The sequence below is a fragment of the Hemitrygon akajei genome, chromosome 1, assembly GCF_048418815.1.
Source record: "Hemitrygon akajei chromosome 1, sHemAka1.3, whole genome shotgun sequence".
NCBI lineage: Eukaryota > Metazoa > Chordata > Chondrichthyes > Myliobatiformes > Dasyatidae > Hemitrygon > Hemitrygon akajei.
This window is the reverse complement of record NC_133124.1, coordinates 34,870,118-34,884,877: the sequence shown is the minus strand read 5'-3', so window position 1 is coordinate 34,884,877 and position 14,760 is coordinate 34,870,118. Positions and strand designations below refer to the sequence as shown.

The following is a 14,760-nucleotide window of genomic DNA, read 5'->3' as shown; positions in this document are numbered from 1 at the left end:
ATTATTTCAAGAGAGGCTCTTCTTATTCCCTTTAGGTAGCCTGCTAAAATTTAAGCTTAGTTTTTGTTTCTTCCCAAACAATATTTGGATGGTGGGGTGGAGGGAGAAGAAGAAGGAATGCAGAAAAGAATAGAAATAAACTGCCACCAGTTTGTGTCTTTGTCATTGGCATTTCTCTTTGAACCAGGATTGGTTCCCTACCTGGATGGTATGAATGGAGATTTGCTCAGGTGTTTCCAGACTGGTAGACTACAGTCAGATTGGAGCAGGTGGTCTGTATTGTTTCATGGAACCCTGTTTACAGGGAGTTTGTAGGTTTATGAGGGGATTGCTTTAATTTCTCAAGGGCCCGTAGTTCAGTCCATTTTGAGAAATGGGCCAAGTTAACCTACATGCAGTTCGTTAGCTATGACACAAGGCAGCCTTGGAATCAGCAAGAATGGGGAGATATTATTCACAGCGGTATAGAAAGTTGGTTGAGACTTCAAATGTCAATAGTGTTGTAAAAAGAAGGGAGTAATACTGGCTTCAAGCTTAAGCGTCTGGTACAGGCCATTTCAACTTCCCTTCTCATTCACATATAAACTTGTCTGTCCTCAGCCTTTTCCACTGCTGTTGTGATGCTAAGTGCCAACTAGTACAAAACCTCATATTCTGCTCGAATAGCCCACAACTCAGAAGTAAGAAAATTGAATATTTCTTTCTCACACCATCAGTTCACTCAGGTTCTCGCTCCTTCTGATCACCGTTTTGGTTCCTTCCTCCTTCGTCAGTCCCCTTCCTGTTTGCATCTGCCCATTCACCTTCCCTTATCTGGTTCTGCCTATCAACTATCAGAATCTGTCTCTACTCTCGACCTCCCCTCTCCATCTAACTGGTTCTATCAGTCTATTTTTCCCCATATCCTCCCATCACCTGTGAGATATCTGTCTTAACAGTTTATGCACTTCCCACCCCCTCCTTGGTCCAAATGCCCATCATTCCTCCACCCTCTGATTTCTGGTAACATCTATCTCTATCACCCCAGTCTCTACCTTCCCCTTGTCCTCCAGCTCCATCTGCCTAATTTGTGTTCTTTCCTTATCTGTTTTTCACCCTTCGTCTGCCAGCCACTGTCTCACCCCTCCATCTCATTTCTATGTACAGGCCACCCTCCCTGTGTACTCTAAGTCATGATACAAGGTCTCCACCTAAAACATGGACTATCCCTTTGTCTCCACTGATGCTCCTTGTCTTACAGAGTTCTTCCAGCCATTTATTTTTTGCTCCAGTATTACTACCTTCTTCATTCACTCATTCCCCCACTTTCCCCCTTCCCTACATCCAGAGGAGGTTCACAAAAATTATCTCAGGAATGAAAGGGTTAATGTATGAGGAGCATTTGATGGTTCTAGGCCAGCCCCTCAAGTTTATAAGAATGAGGGAGGATCTTATTGAAACCTATTGAATATTGAAAGATATAGATGAGTGGACATGGAGAGGATGTTTCCTACAGTGGGGGAGTCTAGGCCTCAGAGTAGAAGGGCCTCTCTTTAGAACAGAGATGAGGAGGAATTTATTCAATCGGAGGGTGGTGAATCTGTGAAATTCATAGCCATAGCTAGTGTGGAGGCCATGTCATTGAGCCAGCCAGGTTGGAATGACAGAGCAGGTTTGATGGGCCAAATGGCCTATTTCAATACCTCTGTCTAACAGTCTTATTTTATTGCTATCATCCAGTATTTACAGATGGCAAGAGTTAAAAATCAGTCTACTAAAAAAACAGTGGGATGTTTTGGAAACATACTTGCAGTAGGGATTTTGTACCTCAGCAGAACACCAGATTTTAATTTTCTATTTACTTAATGACCCATTAAAAAGATATTTGCTGTGTTTGCCAAGCCTTATGTTCTTTCCCTCTGTCACAAATGTGTATGGATTTTGCTTGTTTCATTTCAATTTGGGTTTAACTCACGCTCCAGTCAAATAATCAATTGAGTTCCTTGAACAGAGACCAGATTAGTTTGTTGATTTTCTTGCTAATTACTACATTGATAAGATAGAATTTGCATATATAACATCTCCACACATTTATATCTGGGCAAACTGAACAATTGATCCAGAGGAGGTCACAGAAACCAAAGTCTTTCAACCTTAGAGGTTTGCAATAATTGTTTATGATTCAGGATTTTTTCTTAAAAATCTGAATCAAAATCAAAGTTCAATGTAAAATTTATTATCAGAGTACATACAACCCTGAAATTCTTTTTCCTGCGGGCATACTTAGCAAATCTATAGAACAGTAACTGTAAACAGGATCAATGAAAGAGCAAGTAGAGCGTAGAAAACAACAAACTGTGCAGATATAAATAAATAATGAGAGCATGCAATAACAAGATAATTAATGCTTAAAGTGAGATCACTGGTATGGGAACATCTCAATAGATGAGTGTAGTTGTCCTCTTTTGCTCAACAGCCAGATGGTTGGGGGGTAGTAACTGTTCTTGAACCTGGTGGTGCAAGTCCTGAGGCTCTTGTACCTTCTACCTGTTGGCAGCAGTGAGAAAGGAGTTTGGCCTGGGCAGTGAGGATCTTTGATGATAGATGGTGCTTTCCTACGACAGCGTTTCATGTAGATGTGCTCAATGGTTGGGAGGACTCTGCCCGTGATGTACTGGGCCAAATATGCTAACCTTTGTATGATTTTCCACTCAAAGGCATTGGTGTTCCACTTTTAAGTGGACTTGCAGGTTAGTGGGCGGGGGTGCAACATTCAAGTGTTAGGATTTTAAGGAATATACTGGATTGGTCATCTTTACATCTCTTTACAATTTACTGGAGAACAGGCAGTAGGTTAGTACATTGGCAAGTCATGTTCTCAGCTGGAGTTTTTTGTGAGGAAGATTTGACCTGGGGGAGAAAGTTAGATCAAAACAATGTAAGAGGATTTTGGGAAAAGAACAATTCTTTGGTTTTGTTCTCAATCTGATTTTTCAGATGAATTTTTTTTGTGTGATGTCATTGTGAGCCAAAGCAAATAATTAAAAAAACAGCCTGTTAAAAACAGTAAGAACAATAATAAAGTGTTAAGTGTTAGGCTTTTCTCCAGAATTCAAAAGAAATCTGCCTGATATTAAGGGACATTATTGTTCACATAAATGAACAATCTAGGTAATTCAATGCCACAAAATGGAACTGCACATGCTGTAGTTCCAAATCAGCCACAATAGGAAATTCTTCAAAGTATTAACAGTATTGATGTCATTACCAGTAAGATTATAAGTTGTTCTTATTTCCATTAGAACAAAGCAAAGGTATCTCAAATTTTTTTTTAAATACACGGCACGGGCTTTTATAAGACCTTAAGACATAGGAGCAGAATTAGTCCATTCGTTCCATCAAGTCTACCCTGCCATTCGATTATGCTGATTAATTTTCCTTCTCCTGCATTCGATTATGCTGATTAATTTTCCTTCTCCTGCATTCTCCCCATAACATCTGAGGTCCTTACTAATTAAATGCCTATCAACTTCCACTTTAGGACTTTGCCTCCATAGAAATCAGTGGCAATGAATCCCACAGAGTCGCCACCTCTGGCTGAAGAGATTCCTCCCCCTCCTTGTTCCTTGTATTCTGGGGCTGTTCCTCCTGGTCCTAGACTCGCCCACTACTTTCAAATGTAGGCAGTTCATGTGTTTATTGGGATTTGCACTCCAGTCAAAGTGTACTTTAGGTTTTTCTATGTAAGCCTAAAGAATAAAGGGTCTTTGAAGTGTTTTTGAAATGTATTTATTTGTTAAAATTGGAGTACATCACAATGCATGGGAAGTGGAACAGCGAGCCTGATGATTGCTATCAATGGAACCAATTTCATATCTAGGTATTCTGTTTGGATAAGACAACAGCAAATAATTACAGTGCTGTGCTGCCAGAATTACTGCAATACTGTGCATCACTGACTTGATTTCAGTGTAATTTCTTTTAGCTGCAGAGCCCGTGTTTGACATTCCACCAGTGTTTTGTTGTCAAATAAGTGCATAGGTTTCTGAGACTTGCTTAAGTGCCAGAAGCCAGTCTCATTGGATTCTGCACAAAAATACCGACATCCTTGTCCCTGAAGACAAGCACAGCACTTTGTCAGTGCTAATTCTACAGCTTTACTTCCTACTGCAGTATGAGAATTGTCTGTGTCGGGATGTCAGGTTTGAAAAGGTCAGTGCTGAATGGAGAATTGTTCAGGTTTGAGGATGAGTGATATGGATCTCCGTCTCCCACAGCTGAAAAACTTCATCCCAGGTACTCCTGGCTTTCCTCCAGCTTGGAAATGATGCTTCAGGCTGCAGAACTGTACGGGTGATCTAAAGCCAGTAGATTTGGCTGTGACTCTGCTTTCTTTTGCATTGTCACTGAGGTATGATTGTCTGGCATTTGTAACAACATACAGTGAGGGATTATTTAAAGTCATTGGTGCCAGTGTTTACTCAATGCAGTTAGAATAACTGCAGTAGTTGGGTCAACAGTATCTGCAAAGTTTGCTGTACTGTACTAAATGAAGGCAGTGAGGCCCAGCTCACTCAGCCACTGAAGTTGTTCACTTCCAGACACCCGGTTCATTTTCTGAAAGTAAGTGACACTGAAGATCCTTGCATTTCAATTTTTTCGCATTTTAGTAAGTTGTGAGTACTGCACTGTTATTTGACAGACTTCTTTCGAAGCACGTACTATATTTTTGCTGAAAGTATTTCCCTGTGTGACTGTCAAGTAAGACCTTTTGGAAATCGATGCTCTTAGATTGCTAATTTTGTTTTGGGTGTAGCCGCTGTGTGGGTTTTAGAGTAGATTCATTTGCAGTGAGGGTTTGTTCTTGGTTTTAAATAGCATCAAATGAACTATGGCAGAAATATATTTAACTCTTTGAAGTGGTTGTTTTTTGTACTAGTGTACTTTCAGACATTTAATGTAAAACCGATCACACTCACTGATAAGCAATACCATGCTGAATTGTCTTTGACTTTTTCTATCCTTATGTCTTGAAGTACTTTTAGTGTAGATTTCTAGATCTCGCTTCAATTGCTGTAACCATTATTTAAGTAGTAGCTATACTGTGTAAAAGCTCCAGCATCAATCACTTACCCTTCAAGTGCAAAACAGTTGCTTGACCACTGAAGCTTGTAGTGGCCAGTCCTGCAATAGCTGCTGCATGCAGTGTTACTTTTTTATGCAGTTGTAATAATAATGTGTTCCAGATTTTCAGAACATTTACAGACCTCATACCGTAAACTGTGTTGGTTTTGAAGTCCGAATAAAAAGAGCTGAAAGTAATGGAGAATTCACAAAGATGGGGGACACTTTTCTTTTGCTGTCCTAAAGAATCAGGTCACCTCTTTCAGTAATGGATTCTGCTGCAAATACACATATGCTGGCATCAATTTTCTTAAAATAATGGTATTCTTAGTGCGTGCTGTCTATTTTCCTTTTATTTAAGTAGCTTTGATCTCAGAAGGCTGGCTGCTGTAATAGCAGCCATTCAGACGAGAGCACAAGGACAAAATCCCAGGTGTGAGAATTCGGGTTTGAGATGAAACTCATTAAATGCTCATTTGGGCCATTTGACGGAGAATCTCATGTGCCATTTCCTAATTACCCCGCTTGCAAATGTTAAATTATAATGGACTTCTGCCCTTCGAACGAAACTGGTATAAATGTGCATGCTGGCCTAAGTGCTTTTGTTAAATAGTCTTTCAGTAAGTCACTAATCACTTTGAACTATGCGCACATTCAGATTTCAATGCAAAGAATTCTCAAATGTGTACAGCTGCCAGTGTGACAGCTGAATGCTGGAAATGTCAAAGTGGAGCAAGTTACCTTTGGTCTTAGGCCCCATCAATCAATTCTGAAGCAGTTAGATCGATTGTGGCTAAAACAGCCCCTCCCCTCCCCCTCTTGTGCACTCTCGGGCTCATGGACATAAAGCTCTTTGGCCAGTAGGAGTTGAGGGAGCATGTGGATATAGGAAAGGGTTAAGTGCCTTTGAAAGAGACTGCATGGGTCTTAAAATGATGCATGCTCGACAGAACCTCATTACACAGTGAGTTCATGTAGATTGGATTATTGATAGGTGGAATTCATTTGGGAGTTCTGGTGATACAGAGAAAGATGATCACTGTCACTTGATGTGTTTCTTCTGGAAACGATAGTTTCGGAATGTTTCCCACTGCATGGTAGGACTTCAGCCAGAAATCAAATTATTTGTGCTTCTATTGAGAGGGCTGGTATTGTGCAGGTGCACAGTTGGGTTTTTGCACTGAGTATCAAAAACCTTCTAGGAATTCCACTTACTACTGCTTTTTCTTAATATCATTGTAAGTTTGTCAGGATAACTATAGATTCATAAAGTTCATATTTTGAGGAGAAATATGGATAAAGAAGGGAATTATTCAGTGAATCATTCTGATCCTTTTAAATGTATTAATGCAAAACATATGTAGCCTATTTCCTGGCTTTATATTGGTTTTAGAAGCAAGTAAATTCTCTGGCATAGCTTTTCACTGATTATTATTGTGTTTTAGTGCCACGGCAACCTGACAAGGGTTTTCTGTAACAGTTATTTTTCAGTGTTTATTCCTATTCCGTGTTTATTGTGCATTTTTATATACAGCATCTTTCGTCACAGCTCGTCAATAAAATGTTCATTTTCAAGGGCAGCTGTTTTGTCATAAATTCCTGCACATGATTTCATTTTAAAATCTCTTTTACCCTCTTCAAATTTGGTCATAGGCAGCAATATATTGAAGCTGACTTGTCTCTAATTTGTTCCATCTTAATTACAGATCACTTGGCGTCAGACGGTGAAACCAAAGATACCCTTGCTTGCTGCTGTGTTCTCAAACGTTCTGACATAATGAAAATCTTGCCAGTTGTTCTCTTCTTGGTTGTACTGAGTACTGAGCTGATGGGAGTCATTAGCTCAAGCTTAAAGCCACAGCGGTTTAAAGGACGTGTGCAGCGTGACCGAAGGAATATCCGACCTAACATCATTCTTATTATCACAGATGATCAGGACGTGGAGCTTGGTAAGAAAGTTTCACCTTTTTTCACCTGTGTTTGCTTTCCCCCTCATCTCCTGATGTCAGGCCTGCTGGTATTAATTTGTCAGCACTGGTAAATGGTGTAGCAAGGTTGTTCGACAATAGGGGGCACCACAACTAAGCCTGTATGTGCAATTCCATAAGGCGACACTGGAAAGTGATTAAAGGCAGCAACCAGAACGGCTTTATATTCCTTGACTTAGAGGTACTGAGGCTAGCATTAACATTCCATCTGCACCTTGTTTTAAATCGGGGACTTATCAGCCAACTCAGCACAAATCAAGGATGTGTTCTTCAATTTTCAATTGGCTATGGTTTATCCATTTGTTGCCTAGACACACTGAGGGTAATTTTGCCTTGTGCAATAGCATGGAACTTGTGAGATTGAATTAGCAAAATAAAATCCTTCCATTGAAATAAAATTCAGAAGAATTTTAATGTGGAGTGTTGATTTGCTTTCCTCTCTTTACACCCTTCCTGCAATTCAGTATCGTCTTGAATGAGCCTTCAGGGAGGGTGGAAAATAATTTCAGCTTTAATTTCAAAGGAAAATCAGAAAAAGTACAAAATAGGTATTTGTTATTGCTTGTATTTGTGACAGGAAAAACTGTTATAATATAGCATTTATACTTTCATGACTTTTCTTTTTGTTAGATTTATACAGAGGAACTAATTCAGGACCATGCACATAAAATATCTAATTATCATAAAATCCTCACACATTATATGTGTTTTTTTCTTGAACTTAACATGAGATTATCTGGAGTGTGTCGCCATTAAAGTTGACATTTATAGACTTTGCGCTGTCCAAAAAATCAAGTGATACAGAGTTAGTAGAGGAAAATAGAACTGACACAAAAGGTCAGCCTGATTATACCAAATGGCAGACCAGACATGAACAGCCGAATGATTCACTTGTGCCTCCATTTCTTATGATCCTTCCAGGCGTCATTTACAGTATTTAAGTACAACATGCTGCCTTTTACCCAGCCACAGCTCTTGATATTATTGTCCTCATCAATGCTGGAATGTAATGCTTTACTCATGACACCGGAAAGCTGTGGGCACTGATCCAAGCTCTCATCATTTTTAATATATTGATGCATGAAGATAAATTGCTACCAAGCAAGCAGCTGATGTGTATACCCACAGTACAAAAATTAAAATATTTCATTCATTTGCTTTATGTGCTTGATGTAGATTTGGCCGATCAGCTTGGAAGACATAGTTTGATGAATGTTGTAGGATGCCTACAGTTACGTTGAAAGTGAAACACACTAGAGCAAAGGAATAACATAAAATGCTGGAGGAACTCAGTGGGTTAGGCAGCATCTGTGTAGGGAAATAGATAGTTAACATTTCAGGTTGAGACCTGTCATTTTGGATTGTCCTTTTCCCTCCACAGATGCTGCCTGATCCTCTGAGTTCGTCCAGCATCTGCAGTCGTTTTATGTGCTCACATATGGGCAGCACAGTAGCATATCAATTAGCATAATGCTATTTCAGCACCAGCTGTAAGACTGGGGTTCAATTCCTGCCGCTACCTGCAAAGAGATTGTACGTTCTCCCCGTGACTGCGTGGGTTTCCTCCTGGTGCTCCGGTTTCCTCCCACATTCCAAAGACACATGGCTAGGAGTAGTGAGTTGTGGGCATGCTGCGTTGGCATTGGAAACAAGACGACATTTGAGGGCTGCCTAGGACAATCCTCACTGATCTAATTTGACGCAAATGGTACATTTCACTGTATGTTTCAATGTACATGTGACAAATAAAGCTGATTTTAATTTTAGTCTTACAGCAAAGACTAGTCTGGGATGTAATATAGCATTATGAGTAATCTTCAGCTGGTCCAAGCCTTGCTGATATAAACTGTGGTGATTTCATAGTTAGCTACTTTATTCTTCCTACTTCAGATATGTTGGTTGTGTCCTGTGATTGTGATTACTTTGTGCAAAGCTGTGTGATCAAAATGGGGTTTGCATTATCAATTGTGTGCAGAGTCAAAGTGACCAAAGGAAGCTGGAAATCTGGATTCCATTAAAGGATGTAATATCTTCTTCTTAGGAAGTCCCAGAGGATCGAGGATCTCTTGCTTCCATTCTTTAGCGGCTGATGAGGTCAATATGGTAACTATAGACTCTTCCACAGATAGTGCATGGAGTATCTTACTGAGCAGGTGGATGGGTAGTTTGTGAGGTGGGCTTCTGTATGCTGCTGATGCTTGGATTCATTCTGAATGCTCCCACTCCATCTTGAGCAGTCGTGGGCCAGGGATTCCCAGTTGTTGTCATCACTGGGGAGATGACATTTTTGCAAGGAGACTTTAAACATATTCTTGAATTGTGACCTCTTCTCCTAGCAAAGCTTGAATTAGAGTGATTGTTTTGGAAATCAGTTTTCAGTCATGTGAAAGATGTCTTCCCAAAAAAGCCAACAGAGTATATCAGGGCTCAGGGCTGAGCGGATTTTCCTGAGAGAGGACACTGATATTGGTCAATTTCTTCTTTCACTGAATTTGGAGGATTTCATGGAGATAGTATTAGTGGTAACTTTCTGAGGTGCCTGCAGTAGATAGTTCAGGTCCCTGAAGCGTATAGGAGAGGAGGCCAGTAGACAATGAAATTTACGCCATATTTAACATTTTGATCTTCAAATACCATTTTTGTCAATCAGCCAAACATTGTGCTGGTGCATTGAAAGTGATGATGAATTTAATCTTGATTGTTTATATTTGCATATCCTGTCTCTGAGATTATTGGAAGGCCACGTCGTGCAGATTGGGTGGGAATGTTTCGCAGTGAGAGCCGATTTCTAAATGTCTTTCATTCTGTGGATGCTGAGTGTTAGAGCCATCCTCTTATATAGTTTGGTGAACAAGTCAACAAGAGGCATAGAGATTGGCCTGATTACCTTGGTTGTGGGACCCTTTGCAGTTGTTGATTGAACAGTTGATTGAACAATGTTCTGAAGCAGCCTGAAGGCATGACCAGGAGGCTCATAGAGGCACCTTGGATCGGGAAGTTGTCAAAAGTTTTGGGGCAGTGGGGGTGATGGAGGAGGAGAAATTTAATGTGCTAAGCTGTTGGAGATTCAGTGATTCGGGGAAATGATAGTTTTCATTGTAAGCTTGTTGGACATCACACATACATGTTAACAAACTGGTGACAAGATGAGAGAGCAACATAGAAGAGTGAGTGTGATATCTTCAAAGTAAATTGCAGAAGAGGAATGCAATGGTTTTAAACTCTATTTGCCTCTAAATTAGTATAGAGATAAGTGTGGTTGAGAGGTGAACACATACCTGAAGAAATGAACTCAGCAGGTCGGGCAGCATCCGTTGAAATGAGCAGTCAACGTTTTGGGCTGAGATGTTGGCTGCTCGTTTCGACGGATACTGCCCGACCTGCTGAGTTCATCCAGCTTGTTTGTACATGTTAATTTGACCACAGCATCTGCAGTGTACTTTGTGTTTACCTGAAGAAATGGTGTGGGGAAGATGCATTCTATAGGTAATGGTACTGGGACAGGGAGGAACAATTTTGTAGAAACAATTTTGACCAATGTAGTACTTGTTGCAGTCACTACACTGGATTTTGTAGATAACATTTGTTCTATCAGTCACATTTTGTTGTGCTTTGAGTTTTGATAGGTTCCTCCTCAGAGTTGCAGTTGGCTTATGAGCAACTGTGTTGTTGTGCTGCTGAAGCAGTCTTGCTGTTGTATCTGAGACGTATGGCAATACAATTTGTTTATTCATCGTTCATGTAGTTTGTATACTTGGGTTTCTGACCTTGAGGTATCTTTGGATGAAGCTTCGAAGGTTGGTCAAACAGGAAGAAAACTATCGACCAGGCTACACGAGTATCAGCCTCCGAGCAGAAGACACGACCCACTCGTGCTAGTATCAGTTCATGAAGACAGAGAAGGACGGCCTTTCAACTGGACAACAGCCAGAGTCTTGACTCAAGCGAGAACAGAAAAAGAATGAGAATTTCTCGAAGTGTGGCTCTCTAGAGAAGGATGCATCAACAAACACATTGACATACATCTGGTATATTAACCCTTTTGGAGAAAAGAGAAACAACAACGTCACCAATCAGTGAATCATCAGTAATCTCAGGATCTGGACAGCGAAGCAAACACTCCCAACGGATCTCTCTCGAAGCTAGCCAGTCAGAATCTTCTACTGCTAAACTTTTCAATGTTTGGTACCAGCCAACCAGATCACAACATCTAATCAATATCCATTCAGACCCCGGTGGAGTATATAAGCGGACATTCTGAGGAGACAACATCCTCAACTGCGCGTTGATGATGGCTTCTTGATTGGAACCAAAACGTCTGCCAAAATTTTGCAAAGCTCGGTGATCAACCAAATTTCCAAACTTATGATGTTATGCAGTATAGAGGAGAGAAAAGGAAAGAATAACTTCAGTCATTCAGAATCACTTCAATTACACAAAACCTAGGAAAGAGAAAATTGGAAATGGGATTTCTGGTAATTGCATTAAGGAAAGATAAACTTTATAGATGATAAAAATTAGACCAGCATGTAGCAACCTAAACAATTTGAATGGGTGATTTAAAGTTTTACATGGATTGAGTTAAAACAGGATAGCTTACATTACTGTGGTAATGAATTTCTTGAATGAGTTCAATCTAGTTCACTACATCAGTGTAATTTAGAATCAATAAGGGGGATGCCCATATTAGAAATGATTCATGAGGCAGCCTAATGATGTGTGCATATTTATTTAATTGGGTTATGAATTTGAGCGAATATAGTGTAAAAAAAAAAGGAAACATCATGAAGCAGTTACGAAGTTTGTAAATATGGACCGATGAAAGGTCTTGGCCTAAAACGTCAACTGTTTATTCTTCTCCATTAACGCTGCCTGACCTGCCAAGTTCCTCCAGTAGTTTGTCTGTCTTGCTCTGGACTTCAAGGGTCTGCAGAACCGCTTGTGTTTTGTTACAGACATAATTAGCAATAGATTTATTTGCCAATGAAGAAGGCCACAAATAGCTAAAGAGAAAAAGGACAGAAAGATGAAACTAATCAAAAACTAACACAAGATAATCAGAGAACCTACAGAGTGGGAGAAATATAAAGAGCAGCAATGGTGATGGAACAGTTCAAGAAACAAAAACAAGGGTGTGTGAATAGGAATTGCCTAAGAAGGTTAAAATCAGCACAAATATACTTTGTAATTATATTAAGGAGGAAATGATTGGCAGGAGCAATGGAGACCTTTTGAAAATAGCAAAGTTGTAAATGAAGATAGGAAGTAGCAGCTTTCAGGTAGGGCTGCCAATGCATGAGGCAGTGCTGTAACATAATGGTTAGCACAATGCTTTACAGTACAGGCAAACCAAGTTCAATTCCCACCACTGCCTGCGAGGAGTTTGTACGTCTTCCCCATGACCACTTGGGTATCCACCGGGTGCTCTTGTTTCCAAAGTCCAAAGCCATACTAGTTGGTAGGTTAATTCATAATTGTAAATTGTCCCATGATTAGGCTGGGAAGCTTTGACAGCTCTTTAGATCCCCAGTGAAAAGATAACCACTATCCTTAACCTCACTTTGGGTCTCCAGACCCGTGGTGATCCACTGTCATTTGTGAACTGTTATGGTTGTTGTAAACTCCAAAATTCTGTGGAATAATTTATATCACCAAACATTTCCCCTTTGAGAGGCACAGGGATGGTTTTAGTCAGTACCAGTTTGCTTCAGTTGGTCCTAGCTGCTCAATAATGGGACCAGTGGATGCTTGCAAAGGCAACACGCACATGCAGTTTAGTATTAAGTGAGCACTGAAATGATGCTGATGAGTCACAGTGCCCAAATATTCTGACCTGCACCAGGTCAAATGGGCATGGGTGAGAAACACATTTGATCCTGTTGCAGGTGTACCAGCCCCACCCAGTGCATAATAATAATGATCTGATGGAACTAATATCTGTTGCAGCTACCTGAAGCGTAGCCTGCAGATTCTTCAATCCACCCACACAAATTGTGTAATGACATACTCTTGGATTAAACAGCAGGGGCTTATTTATCAGTGGAATTCAGAAGGACAAGCTGCCACGGCTGAACATTTAACACTATTCAACACAGTAAAATTACACCACTGCTGTTTCAGAAGCAGTCTACATAATTATAAAATGGTTATATCCTCTGACTAAAAAAAGAGTTTGTTTCACAGTGTAAGATATAAAGGAATTGTAAAGTCACTTTTTTTGCCCAGCTTGAATCTGTAATGTAAGCAATATTAATATTACCAGTCTCTGGATTTTGATTCCCATTTGCACTTCAGATTAAAAAGTTATTTTTCATATGACTGAATAATCAAAGGGTCTTTCTTAGTACAGTAATGTGGAAGCCCTTCAAAGTTCAAAGGGAAATTTATTATCAGGGTACATACATGACACCACATACAACACTGAGATTCTTTTTCCTGCGTCATACTCAGCAGATCTAGAGAACATTAACTGAAAACAGGATCAATGAAAGAGCAAGAGTATAGAAGACAACAAACTGTGCAAATGCAAATAAATAGCAGTAAATAATGAGAGCATGAAATTTTCAATCTCCTTCCTGTCTGGCGATGGAAGAAAAGGAATGAGAGCTTGCAATTGCTTAAAATTGCATTTTTCATTGCCAGTCACATCTGGTAGCCCTGCATTATACTTTGTTGTTTTTCGCATAGATTGTGATAATGATGCCAAACCAGGTTGTAAATGTTTTACTGCAATATTATCATGCGGTTAGAAGAGACAATGCTGCCTAGAAGTAGCCCATTGTTATTATTTCTTTAGCACATTAATCTGTTGAGAATCAAACAGAAAGTGCTGATATTAAATGCAAATCAGCAAAGACAAAGACAAATTGATGTTTCCAAAATAACCCTTTTGGAATTTCCTGCTTTCAGTTGCTGCATGCACTGCAGAGCTGCTGAGAACTTACAGAACTTAATAAAGCAAAATTTACCCAGGGACATTTGTTGGCCTTGTTGACTGCATTTTTGAATTTCCATATTAATTTGGGGAAATCAGTACTGATTGAATTAGTTACCCAAACATCTGTTGTCCCCTTTGTGCTCCTGTACGGCTTAAAAGTGTTTTCTGGGTAGAGAACACTGGTCCATTTTTATGGCCACCCATTTCTACAGCAGTTGGCTTGCAAGCAGTTCTGTTGTGTTGTCATCAGCCAATGAGCAGCTGAAATAGCATGGTGAGAAAATTCAGCAGAATGTGCAGAGGGAATTAGCAAAATACTGCCTGGCACACTAATGACTGTTAGTCGTAGTGATTAGTAAGTCAGTTATCAGTCCGTGCATGAAGGCAAATGACGTAAATGGGTGGCAAGTGGTGCTGACTCTGGGGTTAGCGGCCTGTGATTGGTAGATGGGGTGAGTCAGCAGTCAGTGATCAGCGGATGGGTTTTATGATTGAGATGGGGCTGTGATTGGTGGATGGAAAAGGGGGTCTATTATCAGCGGATGGATAAATGCTGATCTGTGATTATTGGACAGGGTGGGTCCGGTTGAGGCGAGGATTGAATCTGGGATCTGAGATGTTTTGATTTTCATTTTTATTATTTTTCAATTAAGATACAGTGCAGAATAATTCCTTCCCGCCCTTTGGGCCAGGCTGCCCAGCAACCTCTGAATTAACCCTAACCTAATCATG

The 14,760-nt window shown here is 40.1% G+C and overlaps 1 protein-coding gene across 13 annotated transcripts in view; it reads left to right on the top strand.

Annotated features, from left to right (window-relative positions):
* The window catches only part of sulf1 (sulfatase 1), a 316,869-nt gene that overhangs the window by 176,952 nt on the left and 125,157 nt on the right, over positions 1-14,760 (top strand). For 11 of the 13 annotated variants that reach the window (XM_073040863.1, XM_073040831.1, XM_073040854.1 and 8 more), the window contains one exon: positions 6,810-7,052. In XM_073040863.1, the coding sequence (XP_072896964.1) occupies positions 6,881-7,052 (172 nt within the window). In that variant the 5' untranslated portion in view covers positions 6,810-6,880. Of the gene's footprint in view, positions 1-4,174; positions 4,192-4,487; positions 4,603-6,809; positions 7,053-14,760 lie in introns of those variants that run through there. The other 2 variants (XM_073040897.1, XM_073040871.1) reach the window with 2 other exon arrangements.